This window comes from Mirounga angustirostris, unplaced genomic scaffold, assembly GCF_029215605.1.
Source record: "Mirounga angustirostris isolate CCGP_5_RB_7025 unplaced genomic scaffold, mMirAng1.0.hap1 SCAF_15, whole genome shotgun sequence".
Lineage (NCBI taxonomy): Eukaryota > Metazoa > Chordata > Mammalia > Carnivora > Phocidae > Mirounga > Mirounga angustirostris.
The window spans coordinates 12,063,124-12,089,937 of record NW_026991723.1 but is presented as its reverse complement, the minus strand read 5'-3'; the positions used below and the strand labels follow the sequence as shown (position 1 = coordinate 12,089,937).

At 44.0% G+C, this 26,814-nt stretch overlaps 1 protein-coding gene across 4 annotated transcripts in view; it reads left to right on the top strand.

Moving 5' to 3' along the window:
• APBA1 (amyloid beta precursor protein binding family A member 1) overlaps positions 1-26,814 on the top strand; it is a 210,138-nt gene that overhangs the window by 112,103 nt on the left and 71,221 nt on the right. For all 4 annotated transcript variants that reach the window (XM_045882231.3, XM_045882229.3, XM_054509160.2 and 1 more), the window contains one exon: positions 23,529-24,802. In XM_045882231.3, the coding sequence (XP_045738187.1) occupies positions 23,597-24,802 (1,206 nt within the window). In that variant the 5' untranslated portion in view covers positions 23,529-23,596. The remainder of the gene's footprint in view (positions 1-23,528; positions 24,803-26,814) is intronic.

Genomic DNA, 26,814 nt, shown 5'->3' with positions numbered 1-26,814 from the left:
GTTCTAGGTCCAAACTGTGAAACTTTTGGGAGGAAACTTATCTTGTATCATTTCAAAGATGATAATACTTGAGAAATGTCATTAACTGAAGAGGAATAAAGAGCAGGCTCCCACCAGCCGGAGCAGAGAGGTAGCTTTTGAAATACCTTCCTTTTCCTTAGAGAGGTAACAACTTTGACCTGGCTCTTCTATGTCATTTAAAAGCCCCTCTGTTGAAGGTCATTTGTTGGTAGGTTAATTGATTTAAATATCTTGTTTTCAAATTCTATTTCTCTTAGCATTGAAAATAATTTCACATCTGAGTCAAAATGGTAAGATTCAGGACACTGAAAAATCATCCTCATGAATGCAAATTTACAGAGAACTCCCTATCCATGTACATCATAAAAGGTGCCCTGAGGGTTGCTAATTATAGTGGAATCTGGGAATGTTGGCTAGTAGCTGGGAGTGTTGGCCGGGATGTTCAACAGGAAGCTCTACACATGCATTTGATTTTATTAGTCTCTTTTTTTAAATTTGTCTACAAATTTAACCTTACTGCATGGAAATATAATAAATTGGTAAAAAAAAAAAAAAGCCTTTTCTGAATGATCGAGAATATTTAAATTAACTGACTTTGTATTCCATTGAATTCTGTGCAGTAACAGGAGCTTGGCCAACAAAGGCTCAATAAGAAGAGATCCTTTGTAAATGTGCCATAAGGAATATTTAAGCATGACTTGTAATTTGCATGGTGATTGTTGACATATGAGCAGATGCTTTTGTAGCATTTTAAAATACCCTTAAAGGTACCTTAAATACTAAAACCACTGTTTGTATCATTTTACAAATTCTCTTCAAAGATATTGCAGAGGGAAAGTTCCATTTCAGCCTTAAGAGAACAGTAACAATAAAATAATAGTAGTAGAAGCTAGGATCACTGTGGTGGTTCCCTGTTACAAGGACTCTACACTTTAGAAACATCTTTTGGTATTATTCTTGCAACAAATATCAGTACTGCATCTACCCCTGTTTTGTAGAGAAGGAAATTGAGTTTGAGAGGCCTGCCATTTATGTCAAATTATTTGGATCCAAATTAATGCACTTTTACTGTTTGTAAAATACTCCCTCCAGTGGAAGAGATGATGACAGAGAGACTCCATTAACCCATTAGGTCAACTGAGGGAAATTCAGACCTGGCTGGCTCACTGAAGAGATGCCATAGCTTCGTCACGAAGACCAGATCCTGGAACAAACCAGCCCCTGCAGATTTCAGTCCCAGCCCTTCTGCTTACCTGTGTCGTGACCCTGGGAAAGTTAACTCGACCTATCTGTTCCTTAGTTTCCACCTCTTTAAAATGAGGATGAGTAACAACTATTTTATAGAGTTGGTATGAGGACTGAAGAATATTGAAGTGCATGGAAGAGTCCCTGGAACATAGGAAATAACATCTGGGGGCTTTCGTGTTAGCACAGGTGTGGGGTGTTGCCCATGCTGCTTCCAGAAGCCCAATGGCCAAATCAGTGGGCCAGTAGGAATAGGCAACAGGGTACGACATCGAGGACTTATTCAGCCCCATAATTCTCTTTCTTATGGTTGGGACCTCTTGGCTCTGCAGTCAGGACCCCGGGCATGGAGCAGGCTTTGGAGGACAGGCTAGGTAGGGACATCCTAGCACCACCCAGCACAGCCCAAGCTGGGAGAACTGTCAGGGACCTCCCTCCAATTACCGGCCACTGCCCCTCCCTGGACTGACACACTTCCATTTTCAATACCCCGAGTGCCATTCTTAGAATCTAAGGAACCCTAACTAATTGGACAATAAAAGAAGAGTTTAGTCTAGAGAGGGTGGCGCATCTAATGGAGTTTGCAGAGGTTCTGATGGCCCTTCTGCTCTGCAGCTGGTCGGCTGGGGCTGGTGAAGCTTCTTCACCTCGCTGTGCTAAGTTCCCCTGCAAGGAAGATAAAGCCACTCTGCTTGCCTCTCTCTCTCTCTCTCTCTCTCTCTCTCTCTCTTTCTCTCTCTCTCTCTCCTCCCCTGTAGTCCTCAGGAGATTAATTGCTACTTGTGATTGCTTTCGGTTTGGTTCAAAGAAATGCGACTACAGAAATGCTGGAGTGAAATGGTTTTTCTGTAATTCAGGAGAGATTATCTGTCTTCGGTAGGGTGACCGTTCAGTTTATCACCCAAACTTAGACATTTCTGAGAATAAAAGGAAGCACTAGGCATAATTAAAATTATGTAAATTTTCTTGGAAGGCAGCTTAGCAGTTTCTTAACAAAACTAAACATATTCTTCCCATACATATGATCCAGCAATTGTGTCTTTTTGGTATTTACCAAAAGGAGGTAAGAGCTTAGGTCCACACAAAAACATGAGCACGGATGTTTACAGCAGCTTTATTCATAATTGCCAAAACTTGGAAGCAACAAAGACGTCCTTCAGTAGGTGGTATATCCAGACCATGGAATATGATTCAGTGCTAAAAAAGAAATAAAGAGCTATCAAGCCATGAAAAGCTATGGAGGAGCCTTCAATGCATATTAGTAAGTTATAGAAGCCAGTTGGAATGAAGGGAGTGAGAAGTACTGGGTTGGTTCCTGATCTGTTCTGAAGGTAGAAAGGACAAGTGTTGCTGACAGATTTGATATCAGATATGAGAAAAGGGATTCAGGCATGACACCAAGGTTTTGCCTGAGTAGCTGAAAGAAAGGCAGGAAGACTGGAAGGAACAGGTTTACAGGAGAAATCAGAAACCTGTTTTTAGACATAATTTCGAGATGCCTATCAGACATCCGTGGGGAGGGTCAAGGAGGTGGAGTGTCAGGAGGGGCTCAGGGGAGTGGTCTGAGGTGGAAATACAAATTTGAGAACTATCCTAGTGTAGATGGTTTATAAGCCATGGGTCAGAGATCACCTGAGAGGGTAGTGTGAACAGTGGTGAGAAGGGTCTGAGGACTGAGTTCCCCAAGGGGAGCCTGGGAGATACCAGCCAGGGGAACCAGCCAAGGAGATGGGGAAGGAGCTGCCAGGGAGGGACCAGAAGAAAGTGGTGTCCTGAAGGTGGGAGAGAAAAGTACTTAAATAGGAGGGTTGGATGAGCTATACCAAGTGACCGCCGAATTTTGTTGGTGACCCAGACAAAAGCTGATTGAGTGGAGGACTAGGGATGAGAGCCAACTGGAGTGAGCTTAAGACAGAAGAAGAGAAAGGACAAGCCAAGGGGCAGGCTCAGAAGGGGTAACCACCTTGCTCATGGGAGCACATCTTGTGAGTAGCAAAGCCAGAGTTCTAACTCGATGGGAGCTTTCTTACACTAAAGTCTAGACAGTACACGGCAAGGGAAGGAGTCCTGAACAGGACACTTACCAGCTCCATCACCTGGAGAAACTCATCATTTAACACACATCTACCAGGTGGCAGGCACAGTGCTAGATGTGAGGACTCCAGAGATAAATAACACAGAGCCCTGACCCAGACCAGCAGGTGGGACCGGAAGTTAGGGGTGCCTCCAGAGAGAGGTGGAACAGCTATTTGGGTTTGTCTCCTCTCTTAAACAATTGGGGAGGTTGGCTCAGGAACGCTCTACACCTTTCTTATCGTTAAATTCCATGGATTCAGATATGAGCAAATACTTTCACCTACTGAGAAAGGGAAAATCAGCACAGATTTCTCACCTCCTCCAGGGTGTATCACCAAGGCATTTTAAAGATGTCAGCCCTTAATTGGAATTTTAAATTGGGAGAAGTGTGGGTGGGCACTTCAGGTGCAATTAGTGCAGTAGATTAAAATCATTTTAAAGTGACCTCATTCGCTCCCCAAACTGTTTAAATTGATTTTTCAATTTTCTGCCCCTGTAAGTGGACGGATGACATACGCATAGCTGGGGAACTCTAGTAGATTTTAATGAAATTAACCTTGTCAACCAAGGGAAAGAGGCAAAAAACTATGATAGCACACCTTTTTACTGCATTAATAATAATGATAATAATAATAATAAAAGGCTTCATCTCTTCTCATTGGGCTTTTACAGTATGTTCAATAAACCGAGAATGCCCAAGATTCTGTTGTATTTCATCACCACAAAGCAGTCCTCATCTTTGCCAGGTGTCACTACTAAATAAAATTTTGAAGTTTCTGTATGGAAAGAGAAACTATAAATCCAATCCAAAGCAAATGACACACTGGGAGAAAATATTTGCAACAGTGTGACAGTCAAAATATTATTATTTTAAAAACCTCCTACGTGTAAGAGAAAGATTTGGTAGAAAAACAGGCAGTTCACCGAAAAGAAAATGCAGTGGCCAATAAGCTTACAAAAAAGAGGCCACCTCATTAGTTGTCAGGGAAACTTAAATGAAAACATCACCTGTGAGATTGGCAAAAATGAAATATGTTAGTAACATCTGTGGGGAGAGTTCCATTTCCCTGCGTCATGATTCATTATGGAAAAACACCCGTGGACCCTCTCCTTGCCCTTCATTCCCTCCTCTCCAGGTCACTTCAGAATGATTTTTGAATGATCAAAAATCCTGCCATTTGTGTTCTGGCTGGACCGTGAGAGCATTATGCTAAGTAAAATAAGTCAGAGAAAGACAAATACTGTATGATATCACTTATATGTGGAATCAAAAACAAAACAAAACAAAGACCCTGAACTCATGGAAACAGAGTAGAACAGTGGTTATCAGAAGCTAGGGAGTAGGGGGAAATGGGGAGGTGTTGTTCGGAGGGAATAAACTTCCAGTTATAAGATGAATAAGTTCTGAGAATGTAATGATACAGTGATGATAGTTCATAATACTACATTATACTTGAAACTTACCAGAGGAGAGGAGAGGAGAGGAGAGGAGAGGAGAGGAGAGGAGAGGAGAGGAGAGGAGAGGAGAGGAGGAAATCCATGGCTGCATGTGGAAAAATAGAAATTCCTTGGAGTTGAAAGGGAATTACTAAGATTTGGGGGAAGATACCTGACAGAATCTATTAAAATTTGAACAAGTATTAGTTTGGATGATTTGGTGTCTGGCATTTGCTTCAACATAATCCAAGAAGGTACAAGTGCGTAGGGGTATGGATGCATCAGGACTGGCCTTTATCATGTCTGCAAGTTTTTGCATCCTCTCAATCAAATTAAGAGAATAATTATGCTATTCTCTCCAGCTTTCCATGTGTTTTCTATAGTATAAAGTTGTTTTATAATGTGTACTACTTTCAACCAGCAATCTCACTTTTGGGAATTCATTCCATAGGAATAACTGTATCAGCCCATATGGATATATATCTATGAGGATGTTTATTAAAATACTGTGTAGAAAAAATATGGAAATAACCTAATTATCATCAATAAGAAAAGGGTTATGTAAACTATGTATATGTTGACATTAATTATTTATTTATTTGAGAGAGAGAGCACAAGCAGGGGAAGGGGCGGAGGGAGAAGCAAGACTCCCTGCTGAGCAGGGAGCTCGATGCAGAGCTCAATCCCAGGACCCTGGGATCATGGCCTGAGCCGAAGGCAGACGCTTAATCAACTGAGCCACCCAGGTATCCCTGCATATGTTGACATTATTAAACAGAATGAATTAGGGGAAACAATCTTAAGCAACATCAAGGAAAACTCACACCATCTACCTAATCCTTTATTTTTATATATGAAAAGATAGGAACCATCAAAAGTTGGGGAGGGGTGGGGGAGAGGGGAGGGAATAGCAGCATGAAAGAAAAGAAGGCCAAAATAAATAGAAAAACTGACCACAGTGGAAGCAAAGATAATCCAAGAAACTTCAAACAAACAAATGCACAACAGCTCTCATTAGTATGCTCAGAGAGATCCAAGAGCTCATAATATCCATTTTAAAATATTAAATCAGATAATATAAAAAAAATCAGGTAATATAAAAGGAAAGAGATCTTAGAGATTAAAGACAGGCTGTCCAAAAACTCAGTAGAAGGGCCTGGGGACAAGTAAGATGAGGATGATTAATAGAACATAGAGCAAAAAGAGAAAGAAATGGAAACAGTAGAGAAAAGATGAGAAGTAGGGACCAATCCAAAAGTTCTAATAAAGCCACTATAAAAAATAATAATGGAGGTTCCGCAAAAAACTAAAAATAGAAATACCATATAATTCAAAAATTCCTCTTCTGGGTATTTATCCAAAGGAAATGAAAACAGACTCTCATAGAGACACCTGCACCCCCTTGTTCATTGCAGCATTATTCACAGTAGGCAAGAAATAGAAACAACCTCATGTCTGTCAGTGGATAAATGGATCAAGAAAATGTCACACACACACACACACACACACACAGTGGAATATTATTCAGCCGTGAGAAAGAAGGAAATCCTGCCATTTGTGTTATGGCTGGACCGTGAGAGCATTATGCTAAGTAAAATAAGTCAGAGAAAGACAAATATTGTATGATATCACTTATATGTGGAATCAAAAAAACAAAACAAAACAAAGACCCTGAACTCATGGAAACAGAGTAGAACAGTGGTTATCAGAAGCTAGGGAGTAGGGGGAAATGGGGAGGTGTTGTTCAGAGGGAATAAACTTCCAGTTATAAGATGAGTAAGTTCTGAGAATGTAATGATACAGTGATGATAGTTCATAATACTACATTATACTTGAAACTTACCAAAGGAGTAGATCTGACATGTTCTCATCACAAAAAAGAAATGGTAATTATGTGATGTGATGAAGGTATTAACTAACACTATGGTCAGAATCATTTTGCAATATCTAAGTGTAACAAATCAACACATCCTGTACCTTAAGCTTTCACATTGTTATATGTCAATTATATCTCAATAAGGCTGGAAAAATGAAAAAAACTCCAACATCTGACCAATAGGAGTCTCAGAAAGTAAAACCAGAGAAAATGGCAGGGGGAACAGGAAAGAAATTATCAAGGAAATAATAGAACCTTCCCCAAAGCTTCGGAAAGATACAAATCTTCAGATTAAAATGGCCTATTAAGTGCAGAGAACAATGATTAAGAAAATATAATAACACTAAGAATAAGAACAATATGTTGAAAGATGCCAGAAAGAAAAAAGTGACAAAAGGATATCAATTAAGCTAATCGGACTGCTCATCAGCACCACTGAATGCTGGAAACTCACTACCCAGCATGGTCCTCAGACCAGCAACAGGATCATCATCCAAGGGTTTATTAGAAATGCAGATCTCAAACCCCACTGAGACCCATGAATCAGAATCTGCATTTTTTAAAGATTTATTTACTTATTTGAGAGAGGGGAGAGGGGCAGACGGAGAGAGAAAGAGAATCCCACGCAGACTCCCCGCTGAGCACTGAGCCTAATGCAGGGCTCGATCTCATGACCCTAAGATCACAACCTGAGCTGAAACCAAGAGTCGGATGCTTAACCGACTTTGCCACCCAGATGCCACCAGAATCTGCATTTTAACAAGATCCCATGGACAGGCTAGAGTGTAAGAGGGTGACAACTTCATAATATGAGAAAAAAATTATTATGAGCATAGAATTCTATGCCCAGTGATCAGTTGAGTGTAAGAGCAGAATTAAAGCACTTCAAGGCAAAATACAAAATACAAAAACTTTACCATTCTGGTGAGTGATGTGGATGATGAGGGAGGCTCTTATGTGGGGGGGGCAGGAAGTTTTGGGGAAATCTCAGTACCTCCTTCTTCTCAATTTTATTGTAGAGCTAAAACTACTCTTAAAAAGTCTTTTTTTAAAAGAGACTAATATTTAAAATTACAAATATAATCAATAAATTATAATTATTAAATGTTGGGAAATGGAAGGAAAAAGATTAAGCTAAATTGTCACTTTTCATCATCTTTCCTGGCAGGATGTCAATAGATATCACCTAAATTAAGTCAGTAAATTGTGACATATTAGAGAGAGTTCTCAAGGTAACCCACAGAACTAAAAAGAGAACTGGTATTTTTTCTCCCATTAGTCAGTGATTCTTTTTTAAAGTTGAGATTAGTGACTTGTTTTGAGGCCCCACTGAAATAGCCCTGTGCACTGATTGATGAGAATAACATAAGCAAATTCCAAAATTTTATTGTAGCAACGCATTGAAAGTTAATTTACTAACAGTCCAATGCAGGTTATTTCTGGGCAGTGGGCAGTTTTCCTGCATGTGCTCAATTCAGGACTCCAGGCCACTTCCTTCTTGTCATTCTGATATCCCACAGGTCTCAGACTCTTCTGCATTTAACCAGTGGAGGAAGAAGGAGTGCGTGAAAAAGGCAATCTTACTTCTTCAATGATCTGGCCCAACAAGGTCCTCCTCACTTCTACCTTCCTTCTCTTGGAGAGAGAACTAGTCATGGCCCCATCTAGATGTACGGAGGGCTTGTAAATGTAGTTCCTGGCAAAGGTTCTACATGATGGAGAGTGAGCTGGAATTTTTGGTGGGCAGCAAACCATTTCTGCCACACTCTGTATTCAGTTGGCCAAGTGGAAATGGTGTGTGCCCCTTACTCTCTCAGAAAGGACACGTGCATTCTGGACACTGGAAAGCCAAGTTTCTGAAGATCGAACGGATGGTGTGTTGAGCAGATTTCCTTTGGGTTGTTGGAATATTTTTAATTCTTTTTTTTTTTTTTTAAGATTTTATTTATTTATTTGTGACAGAGAGAATGAGAGAGAGAGAGCACATGAGAGGGGGTAGGGTCAGAGGGAGAAGCAGGCTCCCTGCCAAGCAGGGAGCCCGATGCAGGACTCGATCCAGGGACTCCAGGATCATGACCTGAGCCGAAGGCAGTCACTTAACCAACTGAGCCACCCAGGCGCCCAATATTTTTAATTCTTTTCCCTTGCTCTGACACCATTTAGCCAAGCATCTTTTTGTAACTATTTTCTTTCGTTTAGTAGATATGTCTCTTGTAACTGGATAGCATGTGAAGAGAAACCGGGCAATGTGCTTCTCTCCAGTCCTAGTTTAACACATGTGACTTTGAAGGAGCCCCATAACCTCTCTACTCCCTGGTGTCCCAATCTGTCAAATAAGGGACTTGGGCTTTGCCAACGCTGTCAGTTCTAAATTTCTGCCACTTTGTGATTCTGTTTATCCATGAGCTGATAATATGGAGTTTCTAGAATGCAGGTTTCAGTGACCTGTGCTAGAAATTCCCATGTAAGTATAGCAACTCTGAAAGTTCCCTTTACCACTCCCACCCCTACAATCTATCTAGAAAGACATTACTCACAGTAGTGAGGCTCAAAGAAAAACAGAGGTTGAGTACCAGCATGGCAGCAAGAAACCGGACACGTGGTGAGAAATTTCCATCAGTAACAGAAGAGAAAGGTTTTGCAGGGACTCAGCTCATCAGCCCTACCGCAAAGCCCTCCCCAACAAGGAAGGGAGATCAGTTTTCCCAGGTCCTTACAGTTCAGAAAGCAGTCACCATCGCCATAGGGTAGAAAGAACAGGTTATTTTCATTACCTATGTAGGGTCTTTTAAAAATAGGTTCATGGTCCAAACATCAAAAAGTGGAGCACCTGGGTGGCTCAGTCTGCTACTCCTCACTCTCCCTCTGTTCTCTGTCTCTCTTAAATAAATAAATCTTTAAAAAAAAAAAAAAGTACGAAGAGGCATATGATGAGAAGATTCTATTCTGTTATCGTCCCCACCTGGCCAGTTCCTGTTCCTCACCCTTGCCCCCTCCAAAAGAAATATTAGTTTGGTATTAGTTTTTTGTCATTTCGGAGATTTTTATACATATGCATTCTTTTCCCTCCTCCTCTACATATATGATGATATTCATCATACACTGTTCTGACCTTGTTTTAATTTATCAAGGAGCTCTTTCTATCATCTGTGCATAACGATCACATTTATAAAATTCTCTCTATAATTTCTTTTACCAACTTTCTCATGATGGACATTTTAGTTGTTTCCGGTCTTTTATGAATGCAAACTATGCTTTAGCAATTTAAATAGAATTGTATGTAAGTCATTCCACACATTTGTGCATGAGTGCAACACATAAATTCCTCAGAGGGATACTTTTGAGAGATGCTTTCAAATCACCCTTCGCTGACCCACTTTATAGATGAGGAAAGGTGGTAAGAATTTATGATTTTGCCAATCAAGGGCTATAAACAGCTGACCTGCCCACAGGTGTACTCTTCCGGAGTTGGAGCTGGATGGCTGTGAGGAGCACAGGGTCAGAGAGATTTTGTGTTGTAAGCTGAAGCAGGCTGCTGTGAGGTGGGCAAGGAGAACAACCCAGCAGCTTGCTGGAGTGCAAGCCGAAAGAACGGGGCTTAGTTGCAGTGTGCTGGGAAGTCTCAGCAGCAGATGGGAGCCGAGTGTTACTATGTCTGAGCAAGAGGTTTGTGAGCCAGAAGCCCAGGGTGCAGTCCCAGCTTGGTTGGAGGCTCCAGAAATAGCCTGTACACACACAACGCAGGGTGGCCTTTGAGCCAGGTGGCCAGGAGGTGACTCCTTGGGCCAATCAGGTGCCTGCCACCCACACCTGGACTCATCAGGTCTCAGAATCGGGACAGTGATGAGACGGTGGCAGAGATGTGCCCAACCCACATGTTGCTTAAGCTTCAGTGAGGGGTCATGGGCTAGTTAAAGTGCAGCAGCCCTGCTTGAATATTTTAAGTCGTGAAATACATATATTTCTATTTATATATTCATATATAATAGATTATATATATTTACATTATGTTATATGATGTTTATATTATATTTACATATTTATATACCTATACTTTTTACTTATGTGATACATATTATATATATAAATAATGGAATTTTTTTTCATGTATATTTTAGAGCAGTTTTAGGTTCACAGCAAAATTTAGTGGAAAGAACAGAGATTTCCCCTGTAGCCCCTGTCCTCCCATATATGCATAGTCTCCCCAGCTATCAGTACTCCACACCAGAGTGGTTCAGTTATTACAACCGAGGAAGCTATGTCAACACATCATTGTCATCCAAAGTCTATAGTTCACATTGGGGTTCGTTCTTGGTGTTGTACATTCTGTGAATTGACAAGTTTGTATTTTATTCTGTTCTTTGTGCTACCTTAACTCATTTAATTCTCCAATGACCTTAGGTAGGTGCTACTATTTACCCCCACTTAGAGAAGAGGAAACTGAGGCAGAGTAAGGTTAAGTGACTTGCCCAAGGTCACATAGCTAGTGAGCGCTGGAACTGAATTTGAACGTAGGCCATCTCGCTTAATGTATGTTCTTAACCAGTATGTTCTGCTGCCTTGGACTTGATTCCCCAGTGCCTGGGATTCTCTTTCCCCTTCCCACGCACCCCCTCCAGGTGAGAGAAGAGGGTTCTCTTTGTTCTTACTTTGCCTGGCTTCTCCAGAGTCTCACTGTTTGAGGAATCTTTGAGCAATTTCTACTGTACTCTGCATGCAGGGGGCCCTGCGTGCTGAAGGGCAGGAGCTGTGGGTTAGTATGGCCATGAGCCTGAGGGCTATCTGTTGGGGGGGGGGGCAGAGGGGAAAGGGAGGACAAGGCTGAGAGTGATGGAGAGGGGAAAGGACAGGTACAGCCACACTGGACATGGGGCCAAAGAGATCTCAGATTAAAGGACAGCAGTGAAGATTGGGAGAGAGGAATACGGAACCAGTCTCCTTGGGAGATCGATGACCAGGCAGTGTAGAACTTGGTTCTGGATCACAGCAACAACCAAGCTTTCCACTCATTCCTTTGTTTGTTACTTATAACCTCCTGTTGTTTGGAAGGAAAATTCTGATAACTGGAGGGTCTTTTGTTTGTTAGGCAGGGTGATGGGGGAGGGTGACTATACATTTGGAAGAGCTTGAACATGGCTAAACTGTTCTGCAAAAGAAAAGGAGAGAGTTTGGGAAGCCCAGAAGTTAGATGTAAAACTATACTATCCAATATGGTCGCAACCAGCCACTTGTGGTTATTGAAATGTGGCTAGTCCTAATTGAGATTGCTGTGAGTGTAAAATTCACACTGGATTTTGATGATTTAGTAGGAAAAAAAGAATGTAGATTGTCTCAGTAATAATTGTTTATATTGATCCTATGTTGAAATGATAATATTTCGGACATGCTAGGTAAAATAAAATATATTATTAAAGTTTATTTTACTTTCTTTACCTTTTTCAGTGTGACTATAGACATTTTTAAATTACATGTATGTTTCAGATTATATTTCTACTGGACTGTGATGATCCAGAAGGAAGGGACATGAACCATGAAGACTCAGGACTGTAGAGGAAGGTTCGCGAGAGAGGGAAACCCTGAGGCTAATGACTAAAAAGGAAGATGTGAGAAAATTAACCAGTTAGTTTTTGGGGGGAGGGTAAGGGGTGTGGTATGCGATATAATCTTTCACCTCCATCTTCTTTATGAAATCTTCAGTAAAATCAACACCATTTAAAAAAATTTTTTTTGAGAGAGAGAGCATGTGTATGTGGCAGGAGCAGGGAGGCAGAGGGAGAGGAAGAATCTTAAGCAGGTTCCATGCTCAGCATGAAGCCCAATGCTGGGCTTGATCTCATGACCTTGAGATCATGACCTGAGCTGAAAGCAAGAGTCAGACACTTAACCGACTGAGCCGCTCAGGTGGCCCCAACACCATTTTTTAATAAAGCAAATTAAAAATAATTTCCTTTGGAGAAGCTCATGTCTTCTGTCACGGTGACCAGAAGGCTCTGGGTGCCAGAAAATCATGTTTGAATTTCAGTGGTCTGTATTTGGGGCCCAAATGAAATTAGCTGATGAGAAGAGGAATGTAGTATGCAGGCACCATGCAGGCACCCTGCCTCCTCACATTCAGGTCAACATGTCCAGTGAACTCTGAAGAGTTTCCAGGCGATCCGTGAATCATTTTGAAGAGAAAGTAACTTTCTTCTTTCCCCACATTATGTTTATTTCCCTGTTAACTTTTTGCTAACATGACTGATCGAGAGAGTTGATTGTCATGGGAGGCTTTGAATCAATACGGAATTTCTGGCTCATCGAGTCCAAATTCAAGTCATTACCAGTGTTGCTACCTAATAGTTGCTTAATGGATTTTGTGCTTTGGGAGTTGTGAAGCTGAAGTGTCAGAGAGCAAACCTTCCTGGATACACTGTTTTTCATCATCTAGTATAGCCCTGGCATTTCAGATTTGAAGTATGGCTGAAAAAAATATTTGAAGACGATGGCCAGCCCAGCCCAGGCTGCTTTCGTGACCTTCGAATAAAAAAAAGAAGCTTGGAGGGCACGTGGGTGGCTCAGTTGGTTAAGCGACTGCCTTCGGCTCAGGTCATGATCCTGGAGTCCCGGGATCGAATCCCACATCGGGTTCCCTGCTTAGCAGGGAGTCTGCTTCTCCCTCTGCACTCCGCCCTCCTGTGGTCTCTCTCTCTCATTCTCTCTCTTAAATAAATAAATAAATAAATAAATAAATAAATAAATAAATAAATAAATAAATCTAAAAAAAAGAAGCTTGGAAACAATAATTTAATCTGAAGCTTCATAATTAGGGTCGTGGTTGACATTCTGGTGTGAATTTGGGGAAGGAAAATGCTAGAGGAAGCTACAGAAAACTTGAGGGAATAGAGAGAAGCAAGTTAACTGACTTTCTAATGAGCCAAATAATTGTAAAAGTAACAGTCGCAGTAAATTTGAGGTGGTGTGGTCTCAAAGAAAGACTTCATTTTAATGAATTACCGTTCAGTTCAGCCTTAGCCTGATATTCCCGTTTCCATGTCCTTTTGCAGTATGAAGTAATGAGCCTCTGAAAACTAACATAGCTGAACTGATTTTAGAGATTTACTATCTTTAACACCATAGTGCTGAGTGTGCATGGCTTTCTGTATGATAACAGAAATACCAGGGCAATGATCCAGATTGCGTTGTAACTGGTGATTTAATACCCCTGAACTAAGTGTAGTGTAGCAACAGAGACAATAAATGTAGTGGAGGGTAAATAAAAAGGAAGTTGTATAGGGACATAAAAAAGGAGATTGTAACAGAAAAAAATACAAGGCTATTGAAACCTTAATACATATGAACTATGCAGATATGTTTAATTTTTGTACCAGGTGCATGTCACGAAAATTCAGATAGACTTTCAATTGGCTTTGATTTCCAGAGAATGTTCCTTGAGTTTTCTATAAAATTTGCAAGATTTCCCCTCTGAGTTTCCATGATTGCCTTAAGCTTATTTCATGTGTTTTATTGAAATAAGAACGATAAATGTATAATTCGATTGTTAAGAGGCTAGATGAAGAGCCAGACAATAAGGAAGTCTGCATAAATTCCGAATTTCTCTTTAATCAAAGGCTGGGTTATGATCAGAGCTTTGGGGTTGGCATGACTGACTTAATCCAAGTAGATGAATTAATTTTCCTGCCCAGTTAGTGTTAGCCACAGTTACACAGATTTCAAGGTGGATGAAAGTAATGAACCTGATTTTGCAGTAATCACACAAGAATGCATTCGTTCAAATGGCCTCTGTCCGTCCGCTTATCTGCAAAGTTAAAGCTTATGGGAGGGTGGGGGGATGGCTTAGCCTGGTGATGGGTATTAAAGAGGGCACGTACCGAATGGAGCCCTGGGTGTTATACTCAAACAATGAATCATGGAACACTACATCCAAAAAAGAACTTCTGGGAAAGATGTGGCCATTGGCCAGACAATTTTTAAAGCCCTCTTTTGGAATTGACTTCAGAGCTTGAGCCAGAGTCTTTTTATTTTTTTTTTAAAGATTTTATTTATTCATTTGAGACACAGAGGTACAGAGAGAGAGAGAGAAAGCATGAGCAGGGAGAGAGGCAGAGGGAGAGGGAGAAGCAGGCTCCTCGCTGAGCCAGGAGCCCGATGTGGGGCTCGATCCCAGGACCCTGGGATCATGACCTGAGCCGAAGGCAGACGCTTAACCATCTGAGCCACCCAGGCGCCCAAGCCAGAGTCTTTTTAATCATCTTGGCTGCAGCACATCTTCATCCTTTAGGGATAGATTTGATATTTGGAGAACATCAAACAGCATTCACAGCCAAATCTTGTAAATAAGGTGGATGATAAATCTGGATGATACCCTTTGAGGTCAGAAATCAAATATAACTAAATATGACTTTAGAATATTGAAAACGATTCGCTGGTAGCTTCAAAACCCTTAAATTAACTTTGAAATCAATTCCAATATAGGACTGGCCAAAGTGTTTTGAGCAAAGGGAGTGAGTGCCCTTGGAACATGTCAGTCTAGAGTCTGCCAAGGTGACTGTTCTAAAAGGGATTACACCAATTTAGATGTTTGTTTAAAAAAATCGATCACATCACTTTATAGGCTCAGTGAAATGTAGTAAGAAAAACATGGACAGGGGCGCCTGGGTGGCTCAGTCGGTTAAGCGACTGCCTTCGGCTCAGGTCATGATCCTGAAGTCCCAGGATCGAGTCCCACATCGGGCTCCCTGCTCGGCAGGGAGTCTGCTTCTCCCTCTGACCCTCTCATGCTCTACCTCATTCTCTGTCTCAAATAAATAAATAAAAAATCTTTAAAAAAAAAAAAAGAAAAACATGAACAGTGAGATCCAGACGGATCTACCTCCAACCCTTTCAGCTCTGAGTGACCTTGGACAAGTTACTTAAGCTCTCTAAGCTTCTGTTTCAAAATCAGCAACTGGGCACCTGGGTGGCTCAGTTGGTTAAGCAACTGCCTTCAGCTCAGATCATGATCCTGGAGTCCCAGGATCGAGTCCCACATCAGGCTCCCCGCTCAGCAGGGGGTCTGCTTCTCCCTCTGACCCTCTTCCCTCTCGCGCTCTCTGTCTCTCATTCTCTCTCTCTCAAATAAATAAAAAATCTTAAAAAAAAAAAAAACATTCAAAATCAGCAACTGGAGACAGGTAATTCCCACTGGGACTGTTGTGAGGGTGAGGAGGGCAAGAGTACGCAGAACACCACATGCATTGGCCTACACACGTGGTATAGGGTTTATGATGATTATTTGGTGGATTTACTTATGCTCAGCCTTATTTCAAGATGATTAAAAGTAGCCTAAATGCTTCTTTCCCATCCCTACATAGACTTACGTGGGAAAGAGTAATAAGAAATGTACCATGTGTTCAAAGCATTTGTAGCAGCATTAGTTGTTTTCATCTTTTTTTTTTTTTTTTTTTTTTGCTTTTTAAAAACTACGTGTTGATCTTTTAAATACTAATTATGGTGTGTGCAGAAAATGCACTGATGAATATCAAGTAGCACTTACAATGTATCAGACACTGTTATGTTGTGTATATATATATATATATATATATATATATATATATATATATATAAATTTGTATCATCCAGCAACCCTGTGATGTAGGTACTATTACTATCCCCGTTTTAGAAATGATCAAACTGGAACATTTGCTCTAAGTTATCCTAAGTCAAAGAAAGTAGTGATGCATCCCTAGTAAGTGATGCAACTATGATGCATTGAGGCAGTCTGTCACCCACACCTGTCCCCTTAACCACTGTAATATCTCATTAAGCGTATGGATGATGAGATGATCCTTTAGAGAGAACTTTGATATTTGAAGAATATCAAGCACCATTCATAGCAAACTGTTGTAAATAAGGTGAGGGATAATCCTTTGATGGCAAAAATCAAATATGACTTAATATTAGAATAGAATATTGAGAACAATTGGCTGGTAGTTTTAAATCCCAGAAATTAACTTTGAAAGCTGTTCCAATAAAGGAGTGGCCAAAGTATTTTGAGCAAAGGCAGTGGCCTTGAAACATGTAAGCATACAGCCTACCAAAGACCAGGACCCACCCACCTCTGTTGGGCAGGTGCTGGGAAGCAAGTTCAGCTCCATGTGTGGATGAAATTTTAGTCCAGCAGGCATTCCAAGATCTCTAAGGGATATGGCAACCATCAATGACTGGCCATCCAAAAAAGCCATTGGCATTCTTGACCCAGAAAGTGGGGTATCCACTGCCAACATTGGGGTGGTCTGTGTACAAGGGAAGAAATCAAATCACTGGATGAAAGATCCGAAGCCAGATCCTAATTCTTGAGTGAGGGGCAAAGCTAGATCTAAAACTAGGATTGAATAGAGACTGGGAGCAGGCTGAGCCTGCAGTTGACAGACTAGGGCATTAGGAGAAGATCAAGTGGCCTCTGTCCTTGGGAGAGGAGAGATGTAGAGGCTGAGATCCAGACAGGCAGGCAGGCAGGTAGGCTTTTATAAACCCATTAGGCTTCGTGTGTGGATTTACCATGTCAATTCCCTGATCCCCTGTAGCCTTTGGAGAAGGAGTGCTGTGGGGGTGAGAAGACACAGCAGAGCCTGGTTTAGAATTTTCCACTAGGGTGCCACCTTCATGATGTTTACTATAGCTGTACAATTTATCATTTTACATCTGTCTTTAAATGATTTATTTCTTATCATCTGCCAACATGGGTATCACGCATTTGGTATCAGTTAGGTCCCAGCAGGAAGTAGATAGGCACTCAAATTAGATAATACGCAGAGAGGCAGAGAGCTGAAAAGAGGGACCCCACCACCCCTACCACCCATAAGCCTGAAGGGAAGGGAAGGGAGCCATCATGGGAAGCCATTTGGAGTGGGTCACCTGCAAGGGAACCTGAAGATGTCCAGCCCACATGTCCTCCTCAAAGTAGGACAGGGTCAAGGACACAGACCTCTGGTTGACATCTGGCTATTCAGCAACACTCCTTGGGTTCAAGTACACAACTCACTCTGAAATCATTACCAGTGCTATCTGCCAAGCCAAGCTTCACACAAGGATAAGAGAAGAAACAAAATAATATTTCACTGAAGTAAGATGTTCTGTGTGTAAGGAGGCTTTTCCTGACTTTGTGAGCCTATTTAAACTAGAAATGACTTTAGGAAGGAAAAATGTGTGTTCTGTATCCATCTTAGCTCCCAGTATCATTAAATTTAATTTCCAAATGAATCAAAGGAGATTAAGCTTTAATGGATTCTTTTTTTTTTTTTTTTCTGCTACCCTTGCAAATAGATGCATTGAATTTAAAAAGCTGATGATTTGGGTGCCTGGGTGGCTCAGTTGGTTAAGCGACTGCCATCAGCTCAGGTCATGATCCTGGAGTCCCTGGATCGAGTCCCGCATAGGGCTCCCTGCTCGGCAGGGAGTCTGCTTCTCCCTCTGACCCTAACCCCTCTCATGTGCTTGCTCTCTCTCATTCTCTCTCTCTCAAATAAATAAATAAAATCTTTAAAAAAATAAATAAATAAAAATAAAAAGCTGATGATTTGCATGAGGTTCTTGATGTCCTTTGGTTTCTCTAGTAGATGTTCCACAGTTGATCTCACTCATAGAAGGAAAACAGAGAGAGTAGAGATGATGGATAAGAAAACTTGGGTATTCGTATTCTGTCACCCTTTTTTTCTTTAATGGGAACCATTAGTCTCCAGCCTATGTGGGTGGCATGTGTGTGCGCGTGTGTGCGTGTGTTCACACACGCTCATGCACACGCACGTGCATGCACACACACACACGAATGTATATGCATGCAGCATTGAGGGCACAATCCTGTTTGCCAACCAGAACTGTTTGCTGCTTTGGAGATTAATATATCACCACGACCTCAGGGTCATTGGCAGCCACTCCAATGGCTTGGTGGCAGACATCATGCGGACTGGAAATGTATGTGTGCAGGTGAATTAGGACAGGCTACAGTCCAAAGAAACAGGACTTTCCTTCGCAACTCTAGCAGGAGACAAGGAACAACATTCCTTCAGTCCATGGGAGGTAAATGTACTTCTTAAATATACACAAAAATATAAAAACATATTTATGGAATCATATTCTTTCTAGTTTTTTCAGGGGAGCGGATGGCTAGCACAGTCTTATTCTTTTCCCACTTCTGTACCCTCCACCTTCCTGTTTTCCCTATACCAGCCTCCCTCCCCCCATACCTTCCATGTTAACAACCTGATGTGACTCCTTTCCTTCTTTTTCACATTGCATTTCGTCTTCAGTCAGACCTGTTTTCTAAAACTACTTCTGCAAGTGTTAAAAGGGACAGTCTATTGGAATTTCTTATCAATGACTACTTAAGGACAGATCAGCCAAAGTAATTTACAACCTCCCCTTCCATTAATCCCAAACCAACATGAGTCTCAGCTACCATTAGGAGATACCTGGATTCAGCTGCTTGAATTGTGAAATGTTCTATTTATAAATGGGGCACGGCAGCGGAATTCCTTCCCTTTGTTAACCTTCTCCAGCTGGTTCCCTCACTCCTGCAGCCAGGACACCTGCAGTGGAGCCTGTCCTGCCTCTGTCTTCCAGATTGCAGGACACTTTTGTAGCGGGGGAGGGAGCCACTCCTCCTCCCTTTGCCCCAGCCTCCGGAGGCACATGGGTCCTAATCAAGGCCATTGAGTGGCTGAAGGCACTCTTCTCCCAGGCCTTAGTCCTCAGGTTGCTTATGAGCGCATGAAATCTAAACCCTTTAAGAACAGCAGTATGGGGCGCCTGAGTGGCTCAGTTGGTTAAGCGACTGCCTTTGGCTCAGGTCATGATCCTGGAGTCCCGGGATCGAGTCCCGCATAGGGCTCCCTGCTCGGCAGGGAGTCTGCTTCGTCCTCTGACCCTCCCCCCTCTCATGTGCTCTCTCTTTCTCTCATTCTCTCTGTCTCAAATAAATAAATAAAATCTTAAAAAAAAAAAAAAGAACAGCAGTACGTGTGTGACTCACAAAGGGGATGCAGTTGTGGTGGTTGGTTTAACTCTAGGCTCCTTTTGTAGCTTGAACCTAGTTCTCTTTTGCACTTAGCAGCAGGTATTATAATTATTAGAGCTGTCTGCCCTTGAAGGCTGGGACCATGCTTTCAAAACCTTTGCATGCCCTTTGCCTTTGCATGGTACCTGGCAAATGTCTAATAAATGCCAACTGGATCAGTACATGCAAATGTAGGAAAATACTGAATCACGAGAGTTCTCTGGACACTTAAAGCATCAGAAGAAGGTGGAGGAGGTGCATGGATGGATAAGGGCAGCAAAGATTCAAGATGGAAGGAAGAAATGAGTTCTCTAAAGCCTGAGCATGCCAATGGCTAGAAGGCCCCAAATATTGGGGGGGGGGGGGAGTGGAAACAGACATTTTTTCTTTTTAATTACTAAAAATTCATTGACTACCCACTCTGCAACCTCTGTCCTTGGCACTAGGGAATCAAAGATAAATGACAGGTCCTCTTTTCCTGAGGACTTCATATTTATAAAGAACTGTTGCTTTGTGTGACAGGTGCTATAATATAATTTATACATATATTATATATATAAATAATATATACAGTGTGTATTATATATATATATATATATATATATATATATATATAACAATAGACAAAGTATAATGGGGATGAAGTGAGGAGTTAATTAAGCCTTGTAACTCCCCTGATTAAAACCACTCACTAGCATACCAGTGCCCTTGAGATAAAATCCAAACTCTTTACCATGATGTACCAGGCCTGGTCTTGCCATCTCCCCACCCTCATCTCCCTCCACACCATCCCTTTCTCACTCACAAACATTGCTTCTGCCCTTGAACCAAGCAAGTGCCCTCTTGCCTCATGGCCCTGCCCTCAGATTTTTATGTGGCCGCCCCTTTCCTTATCGTTCAGGTCCCAGCTCACACATCACCTCCTCTGGGCACTGTGTGCATAACCCCCCTCCCTGGTCTCTTGCTATGCCTTTACCATCTTCTTTTCTTCATAAGACATTTCACTATTTGGGGCTATCCCGTTTTGTTTATTTACATAGTCACCGTCCGTTCCCCTCTCCTTTTTCTTCACCTCCCTCCCCTGCCCTCCATCTCATGCATCAGAACGGAGGCTTAATGAATCAGAGAAGCCTGTCTTCCTCGGTCACCACTCCGCCCCAGTGCCTAGAACATTGCCTGGAGGCTGGCACATAATAGACAGTCCTCAAGTGTGAACTTGCTCTGGGGAAGACAAGAAAGAGTCACCAAAGACAGGAAAGAGTCACCAAATATAGGTGAAAAATAGGCTGAGAGTAGGGAAGGCAGTTCGGGTCAGCACTGGGGGTGTTAGAACATGGGACGCAGGTGAGGTGTGGCAGTGGGGCTGGTGGAGTGATGGGGCTCTTGGGCTTGGTTTGCAGGGAGTAGGACTCAAGAACCCAGAGTTAGAGCTGGACCAAGGGGGTCAGGGACCAGTTTACCAGTTCACCATTATTTTAACAGTATTTTTCCCCAAAGAATGTGCATCTTATAACTTTCTTTATCATGATTTAGTGTTCGGACATGCAGAGAAATCCCATTTCCTTTGAATCAGTAAGTGCTCTATGAGAGGGCACTGTTTGCTGGTCAAACAGCGATTTTAACCCAGAATAAACTAAAACTTTTTTGAGAGAGAGAGAGAAAGTGTGTGTGTGTGCCCATGTGCATGGGAGTTTGGGGGGGGGGCAGTGAGCAGAGAGAGAATTTTAAGTGTGGAGCTTGACCTGGGACTCGATCTCGCAACCCTGAGATCATGACCTGAACTGAAATCAGGAGTCAGATGTTTGACTGGGCCACCCAGGTGCCCCTAAACTAAAACTTCTTTTTAATATGTGTATCAGTAGATTTTCATCAATAAAATCTATTTTCACTGTAGACAGGGTTTTGGTCAATTCTGCACATGGTTATCATGAACTGTTGGCCATTCACATGCTTTGGATGCTTAGTATTGTCTTGCTAACACTGTTCGGTAATCCCTCTCTGTGAATACTTGATTTGTGTCCATCCGACTGAGATGTGTACGTTTAATTTGTTGTCTTTTCCAGAGAGGCCTCATAAAGGAAATGTGGGTAGACTCTGCTTGTCCATGTGCTGTATTGAACTGAATATTTGTTTTGTATTTCCCATGATGGAGGCCACTTAGTCAGGGGGACCTCAGCACCAACACTTGCCTCTTCTGTTCAAAGCATTAACCATCCATCAAAGTCTGAATGGAGCCTCATACTTGCTTTTGGAAAACTTTCTTATGCCTCCTCGGAGTCACTGTTCTCAAGGGTTAATGAGGGGAGGCCACAATTTTTCAAAGGAGACTGGATCTCACTTGTATGAAGTGGGACTCTTGCCAAGGAGGAACGCAATTAGGATTGTTCATCTCGAGTAAACCATAATTGTTTTCTTCCAGTGTGTGCCAGGCAGCAGTGGGGGAATGGAGGTGGGTCCACCAAAGAATGGTGGAAAGACGATATTTCTGCTTGAAGGTGAACTTGGAAGCTCCAAAATGCCCTCCTTTACTACTGGGATTGTCCTAGTGCTTGAAGGAAATTGCTGTGGTTGTGGGGAGCTGAGTAGAATATAGCCCACTGCAATATTAGAGAGTCAATCAAATGCCCCTGATCCTCTTGGGAGCTTTCTCCTAGTACATTGAGTTCACTTCCCATCCATTTTGTCCAGTCGTAATGTGGGTTCTCCAAAAGAACACTATGAGAAAAGCCTACACTTAATAGTTGAACGCATTTCATAGGGATCCCGCCCATTTTTGTTGTTCTGTACCTCCTTTGTATCTATTTCCATACACTGGATGCATCATGGTGTAAAGCTATTTTGTGATAACAACAATGAGAGAGGTTGAAACCAAATCCATCTCTAGCTACAAGTTTCTCTGGAAATGGATAAAGAGACATACCCATATTTTTAAGAAAGTAGCTATGATTTCCATATATCTAGTACCAGCTATAATGGTAATTCATAGAATCAGAGAATTTTAGGTCCAGGGTATATGGGGAAGTACACTAGTGAGTGTTTCTTTAAGTGGATCTGTCAGAACACTGGCCTCTAGGAAAGGGTTTCCTCCTCACACAAGTTTAGGAAACCCCACATCATGTGTCTTTCCTCTTGAATACTCACAATGAAAAGTCAACTCTTAAGTCAGTGTTTCCCAAACTTACTCGACCACGGAGTCTTTTTTCCTTGTGTAACAGCCCTTAGTCAATGAGTCTGATCTCATCGTGGAGGTCCAGAAAATGAAGCCACTTGTCCAAGGTAACAGAGCCTGTCATAACAGGACAAGAACCCTCTGATGGTGGATAGCCTGCCTCCGAAAGGCTGCGTGTTTATATTGACAGCAAGAGCTCAAAACATTTCGAGATTATTTTTTCCCTTGAAATTTATTTAAAGAACCGTTTCTAAAGTAGCTAGGATCCTACTTTAATTTGGAGAGATTTATCCCTTAGCAGATGGAAAATGTGTCAATTGGCCCATTCAATTTAGTAGTACTCTTTATTCATGTGCATCAGAAATGGAACCTGAATAGTAAGCATGGTGGAGAGAGAACAAAACGCTCATGAGGCTCTCAGTCTGAGGGGTGGGGAAGGGAGAAAGCCAGTAAGCAATTAGACAAGTAGCTATGTAATTACAAATTACGATACATGCAAGGAAGGAAATGCACTATGTGCTGTCAGACGGCGTTGAAATTTGCAACCATTTTTTAATTGACCCGGAGTCAGAAGGGAGCAATAGCAGCTGTTTTTACGGTTGCTCTGGGTGCTCAGCTCAGAACTACGGTCTGAAGCACGTTAACAGCCCCCCCCCCCCCTCTTGTCTTCCCAGACGCGTGCAGCAAAATGAGAGCGCAGTGAGCCGGCCCAGCCTCGCTCCCAGCCCGCCCGACGCCCACCATGAACCACTTGGAGGGCTCCGCGGAGGTGGAGGTGGCCGACGAGGCGGCAGGCGGGGAGGTGAACGAGTCGGTGGAGGCCGACCTGGAGCACCCCGAGGTGGACGAGGAGCAGCGGCAGCGGCGGCCGCCGCAGCAGCGCTATGCGGGCCGCCCGGGCTGCGGGCGCGCCGTCGACGACCTCCGCGCCCCGCCGGGGCCGCGGGAGGAAGAGGAGCGCGGGGAGTGCCTGGCGCGCTCGGCCAGCACGGAGAGCGGCTTCCACAACCACACGGACACGGCCGAGGGCGACGTGATCGCCGCGGCCCGCGACGGCTACGACGCGGAGCGCGCTCAGGAGCCCGAGGACGAGAGCGCCTACGCCGTGCAGTACCGGCCCGAGGCCGAGGAGTACACGGAGCAGGCGGAGGCCGAGCACGCCGAGGCCACGCACCGCCGAGCGCTGCCCAACCACCTGCACTTCCCCTCGCTGGAGCACGAGGAGGCGATGAACGCCGCCTACTCGGGCTACGTGTACACGCACCGGCTGTTCCACCGCGGCGAGGACGAGCCCTACGCCGAGCCCTACGCCGACTACGGGGGCCTCCAGGAGCACGTGTACGAGGAGATCGGGGACGCGCCCGAGCTGGAGGCGCGCGCCGGGCTGCGGCTGTACGAGCCGGAGCGCGACGAGGCCGCCGCGTACCGCCAGGAGGCCCTGGGCGCGCGGCTGCACCACTACGACGAGCGCTCGGACGGCGAGTCCGACAGCCCCGAGAAGGAGGCCGAGTTCGCGCCCTACCCGCGCATGGACAGCTACGAGCAGGAGGAGGACATCGACCAGATCGTGGCCGAGGTCAAGCAGAGCATGAGCTCGCAGAGCCTCGACAAGGCGGCCGAGGACATGCCGGAGGCCGAGCAGGACCTGGAGCGCGCCCCCACCCCGGGCGGGGGCCGCCCCGACAGCCCCGGGCAGCAGGCGCCGGTGGCGGGGCAGCAGCGGGCGGCGGGCACGGCGGGAGGCGAGGCGGGCCAGCGATACAGCAAGGAGAAAAGGGACGCCATCTCGCTGGCCATCAAGGACATCAAAGAGGCCATCGAGGAGGTGAAAACCAGGACCATCCGTTCGCCTTACACCCCCGACGAGCCCAAAGAGCCGATCTGGGTCATGCGCCAGGACATTAGCCCCACGAGGGATTGTGACGACCAGAGGCCGGTGGATGGAGATGTAAGTATGCGCGGGTTCGGGCTCCAGCGCCGCGCGGGGACTTGCTTGCCACTGGCGAAATGACTTCACGAGATGAGTGGCCTGTGGGGACGCTAAAAACGTGTCTACCGTGTCCACCCGTGTCCAGGGTAGGGGAGGTTTCCTTAACCTTCGTTTTCTGGAACCACAGGGCTCGGGTGAAGTTCAACACTGTCAGCTCGGAGACCGCTTGCGCTTACGAGCCCCTGAGCGAAACACGGGTGGGATGGAGTTCAGGTGTGGAACGCGTTTTTCAGACCCTTTGAAGGAATGGCTGTAAATCGCTGGTTCCCAAACTCTGCCCCGAGCGGTTTCTCACTTAGAAGGCTGGGGTGCGGCCTGAGAACTTGTAATTTTAATGTCCAAGAAAAACCAAGTCCGGATTGTGCAAGGAGAGACTTTATCGGGAAGGCTTTTTTTGCAAAGGGGAGAAAGGTGTTCTTTTAACGGGATGGGCCCTATTGCAATAGGAGAACCTCTGATTATAGGGTCTGCAAGGGTCTTTGGGGCTGGGCAAAAAGAGGGTCTCCTTTCTAGGGAGGAGTAAACAGGACTAGAAAGAAGGCGTTGTGGGGAAGTGGGGTGAAAGCCCGGCTTGAATGTCTTGCAAAAGAGCGTATGTTTTAACCCGAGGTCAGCCTGTTCTCCAGAGGCCGGTTGAGGAGGGGGTGTGGGGTGTAGGCTGGCTAAAAGTTCAAGGACCTGGAGGAAGGAGAAAAGTTCAGGTGAGGATTGGTTAGCAGACATTGTGTTCTGACAAAGCTGGGCAGTTCAGCTAGTCACCGTCAGGCAAAGGTGAATTTGGAGGGTCTGTGTCTGGCCTTGTCATAGGTAAAAAAAAAAAAGGGGGGGACACCTGTGAGTCTTCCATAAGTCATACAGGTAGGGGGTGGTCTTTGCAGGAAGCCATTTCCAGAGCACACAAGGGTAGGGGAGGTTTCCTTAACCTTCGTTGTTTTCGGGAATCACAGGGCTCAGGTGAAGTTCAACACTGTCAGCTAACAGGTTTGCAGGTGGTGCTGATGCTGCTGGTCGCGGGGCCACAGTTTGAGCACCACGCCTTAAAACAGCCCCTTAATGGATTGGACCCACCCTTGTGGCATCTTTGGAGGATGTCAAGGAGATCCTGCTGAGCTTTTTCCTGCCCCCCGGCTCTGCGGTTTTTCACCGACACCCTGGGTCTCCCTGTGGCTTTTAGTTTAAGTGCTCAGTTTTCATTTCTGGTGGACCCGGGGCACCGTTCTCCCCAAAAGACCTGCTTGGGGTTTAAAACTTCGTTGTGCTTCCTCGGGAAGAGGTACAGAAAGCTATCGCTGCCTCTGCCAACATTTTATTTTCCATTTTTGGAATACCTAAAGAAATGTGATAACATGGCAAGCTTGGGTGTCACAGTCCATTCAAAATAAATAAAGAAGACAACTTTGCCCCCACCACCTGGCGTTCAAGATTCTTTTGCGCTCTCACTTTTCCATTCTCTTGAATAATTTCATTTAAAATGGGAGCTTGGACTAAAAGAAGGCCTAGGAGGTTCAATTTGATTTCATGTAGTTCTGCCTTCTGTGATTGCACCAGGTTATTTCTCAGTATATCTTTTGGAGTGAGAAGCCATTACTGGAAGCTCTTTGTTCATCCTACTTAACCGTGAAGGGCTATGCAGGTCAGGGGTATCATTCACCTCCGCTTTGAGTAACAGTCAACATTTGCCAGTAGCTAATTAAATCGCCGGCTCCCTTAATCAGGAGAGGTGGAAAACCGGTGAGGAAAAGATCTGCGTCCTCCCCAGCAAGGGGGCAGCATTGGGTCAGTTAGTTCATCGTCGCTCCGTGTCTCTCCTCTGTTGTCCGGGCTTCTCGTAGAACTGGTAAGACAGGTGCCTTCATGTGTAGATTTCTTCCTGACCGCCACCTGCCTCCAGGTTCCTCCTGGCAAGGAGGGAAATATTGCAGCATTTTGCACATGTAGTGGGAAAATGGAGCAGGTTTTCAAAGGTAAGG